The following is a 20,585-nucleotide window of genomic DNA, read 5'->3' on the forward strand; positions in this document are numbered from 1 at the left end:
CCATGACATTTGAGGTCTGTTTTGCCAGTAATGTTTGAAATATTTAATGAAAATTATTGTTACACTGTAAGCATTTATATTACACTTGATGGCAAAATGGTGACAAAAAGGAAAAAATTTGTTAATTCTACTTTTAGACATATGCATTTCTAGTAGCAACATTAATGAAAAGCTTTCTGGTTTCTTTATCATTTTCGAAGAACAGAAATTCTGTCTCTTCTCAATCATTAGAAAACTTAAGCAATACACATGTGAATCCTTTTTTTTTTTTTTTTTAAATAGAAATGGGGTGACCAGATATGAGATGAAAAAAAAATTCAAATAAAAAAAAAAACCAATAAAAAAAACCTGAGTGAGAATTTGGCAATTTGAAAAGAAAAACTGATAAATTGGCAGCAACATGTGAAAAAGTGATTCAGTATTTAGATATTGGAGATATAAGCAAATAATGTTCACATTGTGGAGCTTTGATTTTGAATTGGAAGTAAGTCTATCAGAAAATGCATGTTTTTATCATAGAAAGATTAAGCATCCATCACTGAACAAATGGCGATTTTTAAAGATTTGCTAACTCGAACTGACGAACATTGTGTACAATAATAGACAACATCAGGGCTGGTAAGCAAAAACGAGCAGGGGGCAAAGTAAAATAGTAAAAAGAAAGGCGATATGTAATCAATATTCAATAAAATGCGATAAGATAGTGAAAAAATATTAATAACAAACTTACCAAGGAATATCCACAACGGAATCAAAAGTTGATGAATTAATAAATGAACCAGATAATGAACCACCTCTATACTTAGATTTAGTATCCCCAAGGTTCAATAAATTAATTGCCAAGGATTTGAAACTGGAAAGGAAAACCAAATTTCATATCAGAAAAGAATTTAAAATGCTAACTTAGCAACTTTCAATTTGATGATAAGTATTAAGAAATATTACACAGTTAAATATCAATTAGAAAGTACTTACACATCTGCCTTTTGAACAAAAAATGCATAATCATAGGTATGAGTAGCAGTGGTAGGATAACAAGCAGAGCCAAATACACCCAGAATAAGGTGTTCATCACTGAAAAAAATATTTCCAGGAAATAGCCTTCTCAAATTTTTATGCACTATCATTTCTCGAGCACTTGGAAAAGCAACAAGATTTCTTCGGTAACGGTACCAGCCAACTACAGACTAAAGAAATAAAATTTTTAGAGAATGCAATATACCATTCAGATAAATAAAAATTTATATTTTCTTAAAATTAAAATCCTATTTTCAAGTGACAAGTTTAAAAATTTACAAATTATTTTACAATAAAAACACGCCAAACACGAAGAAAATGCTTAAAGCATAAGAATTTTTAGGAAAATTTCAGTACAGTAACATGATTACCAAAATGAAGAATTTTTTAATTTCATGGCAAATGGCAAAAACAAAACTTTCTGGTTTTTAGCAAAAATAAAATAACACAGTTAAGATTTAAGAAAAGTTAATAAAAATTCTAATTATTAATGATATTAATAGAACAGATTGAAATTCACATAAGCTTCCAATATCTCAATATCATTTAAAAAATGCAATATCTTTTTTTGCTAATTCTTAAACAAAAAATTACTAGGAAATCTTTGCAAATTCTAGAAGAGGAAAAAAACATCCTTCAATATAACATCTCCCTGTAATTTTGAACATGAAACATTTGAAGTATATATAAATATGAATTAACTGGCTAACTTATAAAGACATAAATACATGTCTTTATAAAATTATCTTCCCCATTAATTTTTGTTAGCAATACAGCTAACTGCACTCACAGTTTCAGAATACAATAAATTAACTTCGATTAGGGATTTGCCTAGGGCGAGCTCAGATATTTTAATAGGGTAGAGGAATGTTACTCGAAGGGTGACAAAGTATTCAGGAATTTATTGTATAAGCTTCAGTCAGCAGTTAGAGGTTTCATTCAGAAACTCAACAGGTTTATTTAAATATTTTTATATGAATCAAATTGAAGTGTATAGTTTTTTTTTTATAAATGATTAAAAAGAATAAAAACTTTCTTTTTTAGTGTCCCTTTTTTTTTTATTTTTAAAATTCAGTTCTTGTTTTAAGAAGATGATAAATAAGCTTTTAAATTCTAATAAAAAAATGCAATTTTGATCATTTTATATAGAATTAAAAATATTTTTAATAAGATATATCACAACTGATAAGTTTTTTTATGATAAATATTTAAAAAGTTTAAATCTAGTGCAAAATATATATTAAGTTCCATTTGGCTAAATAAATGGCAAATAATATTTTTCCACAAATATTCACTTTTGATTCTAGTTTGGAAACGTTTTGCATTAACATTCTACTTGAAATCACTTTAAAATCATTAATCAAATAATAATAAAAGTATTAAAGAAGAACCTACATTTTTTCTTTCTCCTAAAAAATCATCAACAACAGACTCTTTCACATTGCCACAACTATCATAAAATGACATATAAGCCCCACAAGGAATGCATGAATAAATGCCTATAGGAAAAAAAATGAACAATATTTTTCGTAAAGGTATCAATAAAAAATTAACAATTTTACAGCTATCAACCAATATTAACCCCTTTCAGTAAGATTTAATAATGAAAAGTTGTGCATGAAATAATCAATTAATTTTTGTTTAAGAAAACTTAGTTTATTTTATAATTCTCACATATTGTTAATTAAAATTAGATTATTGATATGGATATAGTTGTAATTCTTAAGTTCATATTGAACAGTTTTTCAAAAACTTCTAATGACTTCAGATTAGCCCCTAGTTCTTGCATTTAAGCCAGGAACTTCAGTAATTTTTTTTCATGCACATTATCTATTTTCTTCCAAATCTATTATTATGATGATGTGCCTATGACTACAGAGCATCCACTAAAATCACTTATTAGACGTTTAATACATTTTCGTCTTGTTAATATTTCATTACCAGTATCAGGTAAATGTATGATATTTTTCCGATTCTTTTTAAATCCCACCTATCACCTTGATCTTCATAGTTTACACTACTCATTATTCATTACGGTGTTTATTTCAGAACTTGTTTCTCCCTTACTAGGAATGATGTTTTCACTAAATGTTTATAAGAATGAAATCCACTGACTAACAATAATTTGGCTGGACTTGTAGCAAGACAATCTAACAGTAAATAATATGTGATAGTGATTTATATCAACTTAAGTAATAAAAGTGCTGCTGGATTCAGTACACTAGAAATTTTAAACCAAATTTATTATATTCAACAATAACTTTAGCCACATGATGAGAATAACTTGTCATTGTGCTGTATTGCATGAAAACCCAATGACGAGCTGTACGTGTCATTTTACCAGAAGGGGGTTAATATTTGATAGAGCATGAAAGCACTTAACATTTGCATAGAAGTATTTAAATTAATTAATTAGTAAATATTAATCATAGACAAAGAGTACCGATTTGTGAATTCAATTAAAATTCCTAGCAATAAATAATAGTAACACAAATGCTTTAGTTATATAACATATTAATGTTATGAAACAATTCTCTCCATTCAAATTGAATTGCTTTTTTGTTAAGTAATTATTAACATAAAATAAAATGTATAACTTTTATCACCAAATTAACATGACAAAAGTCAATAGTATGATTTTAACAGAGGTGTAAACAAAGCCATAGAGAGTTTATAAAGGTGTAAATAAGAATCATTTAAAACATCTGAAGCTCTATCAGAGCTACCTAGAGTAAAAAGGTCAGCAAGAGTAAAAGCAAATTTGCATTCAACTCAGTACTGGTAACAACTGCACATTTTTATGTAATTAGTTCAGTTACTACAGGCATTGAAAGCGTATAAATCTAAAGGTGATTGCGTTAGTATCAACTGTAAAGAAACATGAAGCTATTTAGCTTAGCAAACACAAGGCTACCATTTAACCTTTTCTTATGGGTGGTACAAAGTAAATTATTAGGATTTCACTCTCTCATTTGAAATAATATTTATCCCCATAGATTAAATGATTAATGCATTTATGGGTTAGTTTCAAAATGTCAATGGAGTTTCAATGGAGAAAGATACTAGGAAGTCCCAAAAGTTTATTTCCTTTTTGTTAAAAAAGACATTATTTGTTGTTTAAGCTTGATTTACTGCAATACATGGAATTGTTCTGCTCTGTTATCTTCTACCATCTGAAAAAGTTTCATTATTCTTTCTTTCATCTGCTCCATCACCTTCTACCATCTGAAGAAGTTTCATTATTCTCTCTTTCAACATGTGTTTTTATTTTGCTTATAGAATGGAACTATTCACTATTGAGAGAATTTTTTAATGACAGAAATAAATATTAGTCGAGGAGAGCAATACCTAAGGTGCATGAAGGATGCAAAACATCTCAGCCAAACTGTAAACAGCTTTTATCTTACAGCCAATGTAACATGCAGTTTTGCATTATTTGGCAATTGAGAGTCTCCCCTTGAGAAAGGGGGTGCATAGAAGACTACACCATCCCAGTTCTACTAAATGGAGAAAAATTTCTTCAGATGAAGCCCAAGCTTCATGACAGTTGAAGGTTTACTGTCATTTGATTAGTGCATTTTTAATGACATTTTGATGCAATATCAGCCATCTCCAGCAAAAAACCTCTTTATGAATGGACTGATTTGCTTTATATAAGGTCATAAAGTAAATCATACAGAGACACAGCCCACAAGACTGGTCTTAGTCAATATGTGCGGAAACAAATTGCCTCAATCAACATATCCCATCCTGAACAGGCGATTACGTACCATTGTCTGGGGAATGTTAGTGACATCCACTATCTCAAGCTTAATATACTGTGGATTTTCTGCAAGTATGGCCTTGATAAGCTTTGTATCCATTGTTGCTAGTAGGCTACGGTGGTTTCACCTTTCAAGATAACATTACTGAATCTAAATCTCTTAAGCCAATTAAAGACAGTCACAATAATTGTAGCACTAGTCTACTTTTTATAAAACAATGTATAGTATTCACAAATATTGCTTCTGGCTATCCATAAAGAATGGTGTATAAAAAGCTTTAGAAGAAAATGTATCACTAACAAAACATTCTTTAAAAGAGCTACGAGATTACTGAAATTCATGTTGTACATGGCTAATAAATAAGCCTGTACGTTTACATATATATAGACCAGTTAAAGTCAATGTGAAAGAAATTTATGTTATTCTTAATAGTTAAATTGCTAAAGGGAAAAACAACAGTAGTTCCACAGGCAATGTAGAGAAACTACAGATCTTATTACTCGAGAACAAGGCAAAACACTTTCCGATTTCTTTGTCAAAATCAATGTTACAAGAGATTTCCAATAGTTTCTCTAGTTCATATCTAAATTTTTAATAGTATTTGGAGTAAATATCAGTTCTACTATGCATATTGTTTGCAGGCTCTTCTCCACAGGAGCAATGAGTTCAACTCTCAATGTGACAGAAAATATTTGTTCCAGAAGACATAAATGTTTGTTTCATACCTAATTTGCATGAAAGAAAGAACAAGCTGCATGAAGAAGAATAAAGGGCTTCCTTAAAGAGAATGCAAGTGAATGGTTATGTTAAAGTAAGATGAAGATAAAAGGATTTGTTCTAAATAATTGAAAATAGACTTTTCTTTAAATCTATTTCACCTCTGAATTGGAGCAGTCATTAAAAAAGCAAAATTGATGCGACTAATTGCATACAGACGATAAATATATACGTACATGTCTATATGTAAGATTTTAAGTAGCACGATAGGTATTTTATACTTGTTAAGACTGCAAGTGTATATTAAACCAGAATAAGGATTAGTTAGCTATAAATCTTTGATCTTTGTTTTAAAATAAAGGCACCTTAATATGAATTTCCTGTATGGGATGTGCTGTAATAACCTATTTTGCAGGATTTTGGGTGATTACATATGATGATGAAGTCCTTCATGTGAACAAATATGATATCCTTGTGGCAAAGCACAGAAATTGTTAATGGTTATGAGGATTGGTGAATATGTCTATGTTCAATAACATGATTTCCTTAAATTTAGGTGTACAACTAAAAAGACAGAAGGGATGAAAAGCACAAACTATTTTTTTCCTCCATTTTTGATGTTTTTGCTGTTCAATTAATGTTTGATATCTTAAGTAACCAAAATCTGAAGCAAACCTATCTAATAATTAAAACTATAACCCATGATTATCTTTTTTTTTTTTTTTTTTTTTCAAACTGGAGTTATAATTTAAGTACAGTAATCCTCTAATCATAAAGGTGAAACTGTCACAAGATCACCATGGCTCCTAACATTTTCTTAATGTAATACATAAGTAAACTTGCTAACTACTAACCTTTTAAAAATTAATTCCAAATAGCAAAAAAAAAAAAAAAAAAAAAAACATATGATTCAGATATGCATCACAGTACAGAGTATGATTAAGAAGTCTTAACAAATGATTTACAATACAAATAATTTAGACATTTTTGAGCTCACATTTGATATTTGAAATTTTACTATTCACTAAAGACAAATACAAACACAAAAATACCATTTCACAAACAATTATAAGTTCCTTTTTGATATGTAAAAATGATTCATAGGAAAAACATTATCCATCTGCAGTTGCTACCAAATGGTACATTAAGTTCCTGAAGCACAGTGTAAACAGACATAGGTTTAGTTAACAAGTTCTATCAATGCAATTGATAAGATGATGATAGGTACAAATATTTTGGATTTTTTTTTTCTATATAATAACATGCAAAAAAGACTTACTGACAATTAGATCCTCTTCGGTATTATACATTGACTGATCACTAATTTCTCGCCTAATACACTTCTGTGCATTTCCAATCAAGAAGCCTTCCTGAAAATTTTCAAGTGCAAAAATAATGCTTTATATTATATGCATATATATCACATGATATGGTTTAATCTGCATATTTCTAAAAATACAAATTATAAAATCTGATTAAAAAAACACTTACAAAGAATGTTTGTCTATGTAATGAGCGATCTCAGATTGATTAGACCAACTACTTTCAATCACAATTATAAAATAAGACTGCATTTAACCCCATTGATCAATTTCTTTATTTAATAGCTTTCAACTCTAATAAATGAATTTATAATACATAAACCACACTATTTCGACAAATAAATCAGCAAAATTGGAAAAAATTCTTTACATGTGAAAATTAAGTTTTAGTTATAATACTAACCTTTAGAAGCAACACTAGGATTATTTTAGGATGGATATTGTAATTTTGAACTGTGATCAGATCAAGAGGAGACAACAGAGCTGGCACCCACCCTCTAAACTTTCACACTACTCCAGAGGAGAGGACATCAGGCCTTAGTGGATTAAACATGCTTCAGAGTCACTAACATAGCGGTTTTTCAATAGAAACGGGTTTTGAAACTGGAATACTATGGCCTTGAAGCTAAAACCTTACTACCAGGTCACAGTGGCCTTATAGAAATTTTGAAGACAGTGTAAATAAACGTAAATCAACACAAAGAACGGAAAATAATTTTCTTTTAACCATCTGCCTCACCACTTAGAAGATTAAAAAAAATCTCAATTTTTGTTGAAATACGCAAAGCATACACAATACTTTCCTAAAATGAAACAATTTTAAAAATGCCATATATTTTTTAAAAAAAATCTATTTTAGTATTTATTTCATACTAGCCGCCTTTAGCGACCAGCCGGTTCGCCCATCTGAATGCTCGTTAAAATTTTAATAATTAAATATTTTATGTAACTCCTATTTTAATAGCTTCTTCATCAAAATATTTTAAAGCTTCAAATTTTGATAGTCATATAATTCACTCGTAATATTATAAAGGCCTTCAGTCATAACGTAATATGTATTTCTCCAAGTTTCTGTTAGCTCCCGTAGAATTTATGCTTTAAATTAAAGTGAAAATGATTAAACCGCAATTAATTTAAGAATATTTTTTACTGAAACAAAGCATTTTTTTTTTAAATATGAGCACTGAAAACAGAGCCACTGAGCATTTAAAACTTATGGGCACTAAAGAATATCTTTCTTAATTTATGTAATATCTCAAGGATTTTTCTATTAAATTTTCTGATTCATTATAAACAGATCGATTAATTAACAATGTTTAATTTTAAATGCATCCAACATTAAGAAAATAAACAGAATCGTTTGAAATAATCGGTCGAAAGCACCCTCATAAGCGTGGGGAAAAAAACTACTTAAAACACAATGTACTTAAAACTATAAAAGCATATGCGAAAAATATATAACTAACATAAATACAATTTATTTACAAAAGCACACAACTAACCTAAAGACATTTTATTTACAATGTGTAGCTGAAATAAAACAAAACAGCAAATCAGTTGTCAATAATCAGAACACAATGCACATGCGTGAAGTTTCAACGCCAGTAATAGTATCGCAAATGCTTGAATTTTCTACGCCAGTTGGGGTAACGCTACACAGAATATAAATTTTAATTTCTTTTATTCTGTTTTATTTCAATTGAAAAGTACTTCAGAATAAATCCGAAAAATGGATTAATTAATAATGTTTAATTTTAAATGCATCCAACATTACGAAAATAAACAGAATCGTTTGAAATAATAAGGTCGAAAGCATGTTAAGCATACCCTCGTTAGCGTGGGAAAAAAAAAAAAAAAAACTGCAGTCTTATTCATTTGGTGGTGGGGAAATGAAAAGATTTTTTGGCGGGAAAGTTAGTTTTTAATTAATAATTAAAATTCTAATTAAAAATTCAAAAAAAAAGACCCCAGGTGCACATTTCCGACCTCCAAGGGTACACATGTACCAAATTTGGTAGCTGTTCGTCAAACGGTCTGGCCTGTAGAGCGCCAACATACATACACATTGAGCTTTATCATAAGCACAGATAAAAAATAAATATAATAATTCCTTTCCATCCATTCCAAATATAATTATAACTTTCTCAAATGCATTCCCATCGAAAGGTATTCCTTTTCCCACATTATAAAAAGTCTCAACCAAACTCGATCTCTTTATTTAATATTTATTGATAATTTGTACAATTCACATACTATATTTTAAAATGATCTTGGTCTGGAATTATATCATTATTGCATTTATGTTATTTTTCCTACATTTAAGTCTTAGATTTTAAACATCCTGTAAATACTACAGTAAAAGTTTTTCAAAGTGTTTTGAATTGACAGCAATTCTCTTCAATGTGAATGCTTTTGCATTAAAATGTAAATAAGATAGGATCTGAGGAAAAGTTTAGATTCTGATAAGCCTACTACAAGAAAGCCAACTACCAGAAGAAATTCTTTTAGATTGAAAATTTTTTGTTCCCTTAACGGGAAATCTTTAACTTTTGTGATTAAGACAGAAATTCAGAATCTTTTATTTTTTAAATGGTAAACATCCTGAGTTATGCATATCAATTTACTAGCTAAAACTAACATGGTTGCTTGTTTTACTGTTAAAAAGACAATAACAGCTCTTGGCATAAATATTTTTCTCATAAAAATCTCATCATTTTTTCACATAGAAGTCTCATTAAAAATATGCTTCAACAGAAAATTAATAAATTATAGAGAAAGCTCTCGCTGTATTAAACACAATGAACATCGCTTGAATTCAAGTTTTTATGTTAACAGGATAATGCATATTAGGCTGAATGATTAACACAAACAAAACATACAAGATCAAAATGTATGTGAGTAATAAATAAAATCAAAGTTTTAATATTCATTATCAGAAAAACATTTTTTTAAAAGTCTGATCGAGTTTGATAGAACTCTCTGTGGATTGATGATTAAAACACAAGGATATTTGTAATCATTTTTTTTTTTTTTTTACCTTTAGAAATTTCAAACAATTTTTTTTTTTTTTTTTCATAAGGTAAAAAGTATTTAAAAATATTAATAATTCATATTTTCGAAGAAATTATTTATAAAAATGCATGTTTAGAAGTTAAAACAAAAGTTCTGCACAGAAAAACATCTTTCATTACAATTTTTTTTAAAAAAATAAAGAATAAAAATTTAATGATGTCAAATTATTTACAATTGGTATAACTTTACAAGATCATGGGTGGGACACTGAAAAACGCAAATAATTTGATTTGTTAAATTTGATTTCTAGATAATTTCACAAGTGTATATATGTTTACTATTGTCATCAGTCTCTCTCTATATTTTTTAAAGTTAAAAGGTTCATAAATAATATCAAAAAGGACTGCAAATATATATATAAGGTGCATAGCCTAATTTTATTTTAAAAAATAAGAACCAAACATAAAGTAATTTTTTTTAAATATAGATAGGCAAGTTCAGTGAAATGAATTAAGTTGAGTATTAACTAAGCATCCACTTTTATACAAATATAAGCACAGAATACTACTAAAAATAACCGAATATATTTACTCAATATTGAAACTAAGTTATTTAAAATATTTTTTATGCATGTTTTGTTTGAAAAATCTTATTAAAAGACTTTCAATGTAAATTTTAAATTATTTAATCACACTACAGTTAGTAGTATAAGGGGGGGGGGGAGATTAAGAACTTCAATAAACAAATCTCGAATATAAAAATCATACAAATTTTATTAAATATGTAAATAAAAATTTTCCTTTTAGAGATTTTCCTAAACTCTTTCAATTCATTCAATTTTCTCACAAATAACTTTTCCCTGTTCATAATATTATTTTGTTAGTAGTGAAAAGTTTCTGGTTTGCTGAACAAGAGCCTTAGCTTTATATTCACCTTCAGCAATTTCCTTTCCTAAGTGAAATTTCTTTTGCCATTTTTTCCCCAATAAGAAAAGCTTTGCTTTGTGTGATCATAGACGACATGTTATGAAACGTTTTTCATTCAAATTCCCCACTTTAATATTTTTATTAATGTTGAATACTCTTTCAATAGATGCTTGTTCATGAGAAAGAATAATTATTTTTCAAAATTCTCCACAGTTTTTAAAAATTTATGGTCTTCAAATGAAAGATAAAAATAAATAGTCCAATCTTATTTTCCTGATATTAAAATTATTGAAAAAAGGTGATTTGAACAAGAAATCTATAAACTCATTGAAAATAACATCTTTTTATCTTTTCTAATGAAAATACAATACAAAACATGTCTCTTTTTCCTCCACACTTACATGTTCTCTGCCAAAACATTTTCTTACCAATGCAAAATTTATTACAGATTTATGCGCCATGTATGCCAATGGGAGGTTTTTACATAAGCTATTGACGAAATGCTTGGCAAGCATATAATTTTTTCAGACATTTCTTTCATGAAAAATATGACTTGCAGTAAATTGTTCCCTCTTATACCTACACTTTATCAATTGTATACTAATAGAAAAATTGCATTGGTATTAGCAATTTACTGAGAAATTTTCTTTTAAAATAAATAAAATAAAAATAATACATTCATAGTTTTACTAATTTACAAATATCAGATGCATAAAAAACCAAAAATGGATCAAAACTGCTACATTTGAAAAAAAAGAAAAAGCTTAATATGTTTTGTAATGCATGTGAAACCACTGAAAATATCTCTCCAAGACTTCACGTATACTCCCTAAGTAAGATATTATCACCCGTACCTCTGGCATAAAAAGTAGGAACCTTGGGCGAGGATGTCAAAGCCAACAGTACACAGATTTTTATTTTCAAAGACCCAATATATTTATAAAAAACTGCGAGTATGCTCGGGAATTTTCAGCCAGCTAACTGAAGCCAAAATTATAACAGAACTACAATTTTAGAAACATGATTATCTACAAAATTTCATTTATCTAAGTTGTTTTTTCTGTTACAATATTTATGTGCATGCAGACATAAAGACTGATAGATGGTCAATTCGTTGATGGATTTGGTTCCAAATTTTAAAATGGATGTATACTTTAGATGCTAAAACTGCATGGCAAATTTTACTGATGTAGAGCATTGCATTTTGAAGTTAACATGTTCGTATGTACGTAGATATACTGACAAAAAAAAAAAAAAAAAAAAAACTTTAAAGGAAATGGATTTTGATCAAAATTTCATATTAAGGAATTCCAGATTAAAGCTTTTTGTGTTCTATTTTTTAGCAACAGATATAATTCCAAAAATGTTTTATTTGGAAGTCTGAATCAAGAAAACTGGGCAGAATTTCGAATTCAAATTTTTTGGTAATTACATTTTTTTTCACTGAATAGTTTGTATACAAAAAAGTAAAAAAAAGGAATTTTATCAGCATTATTTTGTGATATTCGTGTTTTGATTTTGTTAACCCGGCACAAGCTAAGAATTCGTTCAGGAGCATACGTCGGAAAGCAAAACCTCCATTTTTTCCTATCAGCATTAATTTATTTTTGGCAGGAATAACAAATGACTGACAAATAACTTTGGAGCATCACACATTTTGCTTTCTTCCATTTTTTGGAAGCCTTGAATAATTTGGTATACTTATTCACTTTTGTAAGTCCACAATGAACTACAAAATTACCAATTTACATTAAAAGTTTCTAGTTCTTTGCACAAAAACTAATTGGAGTAAAAAATATTTAAATTTATTATTAAAGAGTCACTAAATCATGTTGAAATATAACTAACAAATGTTCTTCAAAAAAGTAATTGCATGTAGAAAAACACCGATTCACAGTTAAAAGTCAAAATTGGTGGCTTTATCTGAATACATAAAAATATCTGTAAAGAGAAAGGACCCCTCCCCCCACCTCCTAAAGAAGCTAAAGGTGGTAAAAGAAGAGTCAAGTAAATAAAGAAGATATTTTCCCCATTCTATCAGTATTTCTCACAATTGAGATGAAACTTTTTCCACTGGCCTCAGGATTCACGATATTCGTTAAATGTTGAAAGATCCAACACCACAAAGAAAATACAGTCAAAAGTCGGGCAGATCCAATGTATGAAATGGGAGACTCCCCACCCAAAATCAGAAGGAAAATATAAGTACTTTAATGTAAGGACCATAAAAAATAAGCAGTTTTTAAGAACTTTTAACGACACCAATATCTAATAGGAAACTTTATAACTCAGATGGTTAAAATTTGATCAGTATATTTCTCCAAAAGTGTCACTCTGAATACCATTCTGGTTTTGACCTCATAATGTCAAAAAATAATGCAGCTAAATAGTTCCCTTCTCAACACTTGACATCTTCTTTTTTGAGTCATTCCAGATTAAATTATAGGTATATATAAGTTTAACTCAACATCTCAGATTTTCAGAAATTTAGCACAGATGTACCATATATGTAGATTTTTAAAAACTACCAAATTTTATTGATATATGTCAATTTGGTTTCAAATTACAGATACATAAATTTTCAAAAATTAGTACAAAAAAGTATCAATGACGGAGATGTGACTGACCAAAAAGTAAAAAAGAGGAAATGAAAAAAACGACAAAATAATGCACAAAGGAAAAAGCATGAAAAAATATGAATTAAATAGTCAATATACAGAAAATATTAAACCATAGTCTAATTGGCTTTTATATGTATTTAAAAATATTTATAGAAGTAAGAGATCTAAAGCAAACAATTTTTCCAAATACACATTAAGAAGCATATTATCAAGATAAATTTAAATGTACATAGGTCAATAAATATGAGAGGAAAACCAGTGCTTTATTTAAATACATCTCACAAGCATATTTTAGCAAAAATTTCTTCAATGCACCTTTCTGGCACATCTCGGACACAGAACTGGCCTTTTAAGATATTTTTTATAGATCTTTCATTGACAGGATAGATATTTCATAGTTTGCTTTTAAGCATCAGTCACACTGGCATAGCAAGCAAGTTTATTTGTATAAAAAATTCAAAAGTGGAAGAAATTTTCGAGACCCAAGAAGAAAAAAAATAATACATATATATTTTTTAAGATAAATATTTCTATGCAATTTGACAACTTTTCCAAATATTTTCTTTTCAATTTTTTTTTTTTTTTTCAACATTAGCTTTTCCCTTGGATTCTTATTTTTTTTTTTTTTTTTAATCATAATCATATTCTTTTATTTTTTCCCTAAAAGAACTTCTGCTCTGTAGTTCTTGGCAGCTGAATTCATGTTTCATAGATATTTATGTCTTTTTTATCTTCAAGAAGTCAATTTTATACAGTTGAACAGCAGATTTCATAAATAACAGAAAAGGTGAGAAATAAAAAAAAAGTGAAAAAAAAAACAAAAACACCCCACAGTTTTATGGAAGAATCACATCCCTGCAATTACATTTTTAATTGCTCTCTAGAAGCTCTCCTAACTGCACTCCAAAGTTATAATTTTACAATGATTTTTATGCTCTTTCATATAGTACGCAAAATGTAAAGGAACAAACACACACAAAATTGCCAAAATCTAAAAAATCTTCCCGTTGAATATCACAAATAAGCTAAGATTTACACTTCCATGAAAATAAATATGAATGGTGACATGAAGAAAATATAATGTATCTAAAACAATTAAATCATAGAGACTTGTAATCAGCTGGTAATAAATATTAGCTCACACTTTAGAAATGTTAACTTAAAGTTCAAATGCTTAGACATTTGAACTTTACATTCAAAAACATTAATAAAATATAAATAAAACTTTAACATCCAAAAATGTTAATACAAATAAATGTGGTATTTAAAATTAAACATAAATTATTCTTAAAATAATATATTTGACAAAAACTTTCGAACAAGATTTTTCACATAATCTGCTGCTCAATAAAAAAATTTGAAAAAGCTTTTTGAATTCTTGCTTACATACAAAACATTTTAAAGAGAAATTGGAGTGGCACTTTTCAGCTACAGCACATGGAATCCAATGCAATAATAGGCTTGGTATAGAGACTGACAGCTCATAAAGGCCATATGAAAATCAAACTCTACAATAACTTTTTGAATAGATAATTGAAAATATTATTAAAATAGAAAATGCCTACTCAACCAAACAGGAATATGCTGAATCAATATGGTTCTAGAAAAGTCATTTTGATCAAGTACTGACTATCCAAAGAACACAATATTATGCATTCATTTCTAAAACTACATTAAATTTGAAGGTTTGGAGAAAGGTAATGTTAATATCTACAGAAAAACTTAAATTAGAAGACATTTTGGGCTATATCGCATCTATCTATGAAGAAAACTGATGGCTGAGTTATATTTTAAAGAGAAATAAAGAATCAAACTTATAATTAGTTCCCTTCAAACATCTACATCATTTCTATGTCCCTACGTATGCCAAAGTCCTTTAAATGTCAGAAGTGAATGTTTTGTGAAAAGTGAATCCTATGAACTCGCATTAGAATAAGTTATGTTCTGCTTCAATGCAACTTATATCAAACAAATGTTGTTTTTCAAACATAAAATGATAAATATATCCTTACGACAAGATGAAAAATTTTATTTTAGACTCTTTATTACAACCTTCCTTCAGGTTTGTGTTCATATTTATTTTCATGGAAGCGTAAAAAATGGCAATCTTACGTTATTTCTGTTAAATACAGAATATTACTGAAAAATCAAATTTTAAATTATATATACAGTGGCTCAAAAAATTGAGAGTACACCTTGCTTTTACTTCATAAATCCAACTTTCAATATAAATAACACATTACCGGAAAGTGCAAACATGATTTTATTTTTACACATAACAAATGGCTTAATTTAGAGTAAAAATAAAGAAAAATCAACGAAAAATTTCGTGAATGAAAATTTTCAGAAGCATTTTTTGAAAATTTTCAGAAGCATTTTAAACAAACATACGCAGAATTTTGCCTCAAAAAATTGAGAATACACCAAAGAAATTTTTGCAATATCACACATAGAAATAAAGTGTCACTATTAAATTGCATGTCTTTTGGCTCTTATAATGGCCTCTAAACGTCATGGTACCGATTTGACCCATTTTTGGTGGTATTTGACAATATTTTACCCCATTCTTCTTGCACCATTTGTTTTAAATGGGTTTTGTTTCTAATTTTGTGTTTTTGAACCCCTTTTTTGGGTATGGCCCACGAATATTCAATGGCATTGATGTTGGGGTACTGTGGTGGTGTGTGTAACTGCTATTTATAATGAAAAATACACCATATTTTGAAGTTACGTGTATTCTGTTTGGGGTCGTTGTCTTACTGAAAAATGAAATTTCCATCTAAACCCAAATTTTTAGCACTTTCCTTTAGATTGCGGCGAAGTATATCCAAGTAAACCGTATCATTTATAATGTCATCTATAAAAATTAAATTTCCTACCCCGAATGAAGCCCTGTAACCTCAAACCATCACGAAGTCACCATCATGTTTAACTGTAGGAAGTAAATTTTTTGGATACAGAGCAGTATTAGGCTTTCTCCATACAATAAGATGGTTGTCACTGCCAAAAATGTTGAGGTTTCTTTCATTACTAAATATAGATTTCTTCCAGAGGTTATTGGTCTTCAACTGATGAGTTTTTTCAAACTTCAAAAGCTTTTTCTGAATTTGCAAGCTGGTGAACGGTTTCTCTTTAACAATGCTGCTTTTTTATCCAGCTTGTTTAATGCCATTTAGCACAGTTTCAGCACTTACACTTCTGCCTATGATTTGAAAAGTTTCTGCAACAAGTTGGATGAACCATATGGTAGCAGCAATCTATAGGAAAGTGTTAAAAAATTGGGTTTAGATGGAAATTCCATTTTCCAGCAGGACAACGACCCCAAACAGAATGCACGTAACGTCAAAAGCTGATGTCTTTTTCATTGTAAACAACAGTTACACACACCACCACAGTACCCTGACATCAATGCCATTGAATATTCGTGAGGGATACACGAAAAAGTGGTTCAAAAATACAAAATTAGAACAAAACCCATTTAAAACAAGTGGTGCAAAAAGAATGGGGTAAAATATCTTCAGATACCACCAAAAATGGATCGAATCGGTACCAGGACGTTTAGAGACCATTATAAGAGTCAAAAGACATGCAAGTTAATAGTGACACTTTGTTTCTATGTGTGATATTGCAAAAATTTCATTGGTGTATTCTCAATTTTTTGAGGCAAAATTCTGCGTATGTTTATTTAAAATGCCTCTAAAAAATTTCAATTTAGAAATTTTTCGCTGATTTTTCTTTATTTTTACTCTAAATTAAACCATTTGTTATGTGTAAAAATAAAAACAAGTTTGGACTTCCCGTTAGTGTATTATTTATATTGAAAGTCGCATTTATCAAGTAAACGTAAGGTGTACTCTCAATTTTTTGAGCCACTGTATATACTTTTAGCAGTTAATTCATCAGAATCCCAAATTTATATTTTTAAAAGTGATTTACTATAATACCACAACATAAAGATTGAATTTAAAAATTTTAAAATAGTACTTTTGAAAAAATTTAAAGTTTATGATTAATTATGACCAATTCTTATACATTAACCTAAATTATATCACATATGACAAGAAAAAGTATGAAAAATGCTATAAAATGACATCTCTCCCAGCTGTACAGCTCAATTGGAAGAGTTAAATCAATTAAAAAATGTCTATTGATTTTTGGATAAATTTTTGAATACTTATAGAGCTGTAATTCCAAACTGAACTGACACATTTGAATAAATTTGGCATTTTCCCAAGCTTATATGAATAGTACACCTGTGTCAAATTTTATGGAAATCTAAAATGAAAAGGTTTATTGAGTGTATCAACTTAGAACAATTTTTTGCACATTTTGGCAGATATCTTATTCACAATAATTACTGATTAAGTTGAAAATCAATAATTCCAAATCATGCAATCAGCTTTTCTTTAAGAATTAGAAATAACTGCTCTCACCAATAAATACATCAAAAAAATTAAGATACATATGAATTGTTAAATATTTCAAAATCTAAATTGCCAACATATGTACAATTTAGGAATTCAAACTTCACAAAATTTTAATATTATAACACAATCTCTTCAGTTCTTTAATAAATTACAACTGAAAATGATGAAGTTCTGATATTACATCTTCTACCAAATTAAAGAAATCTTAATTCCTAAAAAATTGTTTAATTTTCAAATAGATAAAATAAAGATTCATTTAATGTTAATCATTATACACAATTAAAAATTTCATTGAAAAGGATAACAAACATACATTAAAATTCTTGATGCATAATTGTTAATGAATCAACTAGGTTAAAAAGAATGTTTCTTAGCCATATGTTGAACACAGCTTTATTCTTGCTTGATATCAAGAATACAGTTGACCTCAGAGAAATGAAGTTTAAATTATTTGATTAGGAGAATCGTTAACAGTGCCATGTACTTCAGTTGCGGCATTTAAAAAAAAATTGTTTTCTTTAACATTTATTAAACCGAATGCTTGCAAATTATATGTTTAAACGGGTTTTCCGATTAATATTTTTATATAAAACATTAAATGTTACATAAAAATATCAAACTTCAACAACGAAACTCAAATTATAAGCAAGTATCAATTTTCTGTTATGGACGACAACTTTCGTTTTTGACATTTACTCCATGTGAATAATGGCCGACATATTTTGTTTTTGACATTTACTCTACGTCAATATTTAATAACAAAAAATGGATCATAAAACTGCAAATGAAACAGAGTAAAATTTCTCTTTTCTTCGCAATTTTATTATTTTACAATGAAACATGCAAAAATAACTTTTTAAAGCAAAACTAATGGGAAAGTGTATTTTTAACAATGATCACTAAAGAAGCAGAGAATGACATTTAACTACTTACTTGATCACCAGGACTGTTGGAGTTATCAAACATTACAGTGGAGAGCACAAATGGGCTCAAATGCAATTTTGGCTGTACAGCCATAATAATTTTTAGATTACAAACTTCAATAACAAGAACCTTTATTACTAAAGGTAAAGAAGCTTCTACATTATACAATCAAACAATTCCGAAGTTGCCAGTTTTTCGAAATAACTTTGCTAACCGAAATAGGAATGTTTTCTGATGTGCTGGTAACATCCATCCGAATCTAGAAAAAATCGGGATGCTTAATCTAATATATTTTAAAAAGAATTTTTCTAAGCGTATTCTTAAATTACTGCTCTATTATTTAAATTTTTCTTACAATTTTTAAAAAGTCTTAAAATTTTATTCACTAAACAACCAGTATACTTTCGAGTCGTTGAATTTGCCCTTCCTTGGTCGTATTTACACCTCAGTAAGATATACTTTCTTTTACAGCAATCGGCAGAATTCACTATGGTAGGTGAATATTTTACGAAATGCCATTTTGCAATCAATATCAAGAAATAGCAAATAACCAGCAAACCATCAATATGATCTTAATCAATTGTAGTTCTTCAATTACGATAGATAATCGTTATCGATTCGATCTGTCCAATCCGGTTACAGCTCTAAACAAAAAATCTGTTAAAGCATAAGCATGGCCGGCCGTCGGACTAGAACAGACTCTAAGACCAGCGCAAAATTTTGCTCATAGAGAGAAACTATAATTTATTACTTATTATTAAGAATAAGATTTATTAATTGTAATTAATACTTAATTGACTTATTTAAGTAAAGTATTGTAGACTTAATTTAACTATTTAAGCTTAATTTTTAAATTTAATTCAATTCGAAACCATTAATTTAATTTATTGATTTAAGTTAGGAATTTTTTTTAAAAAACTGAAATAAAAAAAAATGTCATTTCTTTAAAGATTTCACTTTAGTTCTATATTTTGTCAATAGATGATGCCTATAAAGAACGCCAATGAAATGTCATTTCACAGGCAATTAAAAATTATCCTTATTCCAAATCAATGATGGTGGGCAATTAAGAAGCTACCAATACCATTAAAAAGCGACTTCATACTTTCAAACACTTTCCTGTGAATAAAGCAATTTCAGTGATATGCGGTTTCAAATGATTACAATGATACTGTAATAGGGTCAATTCATGTGACGTAAAAGTCAAATGTCATGTACTTCTTGCGCATGGCATTTAAGTTTCATCTGCACCGCTTTTGTCGATCAGTCTGCCATTAACGTTCTCCGCCAAGTATGAAGCGGATTTTTGGTTTACATTTGAAGTTATAATTTTTGAGTCATTTTCTTTCCTCTTATTATGTGTTAATAGAGGAAATACTGGTGTGCTGATGGATACATGCTTTAATGCGAAACACAAGAGTGACTGTCATGATAAAATGTTTTCTTATTTTCCTTTCAACAATCCTGACGTGGGTTGATAGCTTTGATATAGATTTTTTTCAAGCCTTCTAAATCGGTGATATGCTCCGATCATTTTGAAAATTCATTCAGTGTGTGTCCATTTATTAAATATAGCTGTTCCAGTAATTTGTTAGAAAAACTCTTCGAAGAAAAAGAAATCGGTAAGCGATTTGCCGTCAAAAACAATCAAACAAAATCGTGAGTGCATTTCTAATTTCCTTTATTCACATTTGATGAAATTTCTGATAATTTTGAATATACTTAGAAGGTTTTAAAATGTTTACATGAATATTACATTGCATTTTTTTACAAAATCTTATCTAAATTTTATTAATGTAAGTAAATAAACTCCTGTTGCAAAAATAACAACTGCTATAATGCTAAACTTAGGTGG

The 20,585-nt window shown here is 28.5% G+C and overlaps 1 protein-coding gene across 2 annotated transcripts in view; it reads right to left on the minus strand.

Annotated features, from left to right (window-relative positions):
• Window positions 1-18,926, minus strand: part of LOC129960415 (BRISC complex subunit Abraxas 2-like) — a 48,389-nt gene extending 29,463 nt beyond the window's left edge. For both annotated transcript variants that reach the window (XM_056073837.1, XM_056073836.1), the window contains exons 1-5: window positions 18,740-18,926; window positions 6,778-6,868; window positions 2,413-2,516; window positions 976-1,187; window positions 731-853 (exon numbers count right to left, since the gene is read on the minus strand). In XM_056073837.1, the coding sequence (XP_055929812.1) occupies window positions 731-853; window positions 976-1,187; window positions 2,413-2,516; window positions 6,778-6,868; window positions 18,740-18,823 (614 nt within the window). In that variant the 5' untranslated portion in view covers window positions 18,824-18,926. The remainder of the gene's footprint in view (window positions 1-730; window positions 854-975; window positions 1,188-2,412; window positions 2,517-6,777; window positions 6,869-18,739) is intronic.
• Window positions 18,927-20,585: the final 1,659 nt, after the last annotated feature.

The sequence above is a fragment of the Argiope bruennichi genome, chromosome X2, assembly GCF_947563725.1.
Source record: "Argiope bruennichi chromosome X2, qqArgBrue1.1, whole genome shotgun sequence".
In the NCBI taxonomy this organism is placed as follows: domain Eukaryota; kingdom Metazoa; phylum Arthropoda; class Arachnida; order Araneae; family Araneidae; genus Argiope; species Argiope bruennichi.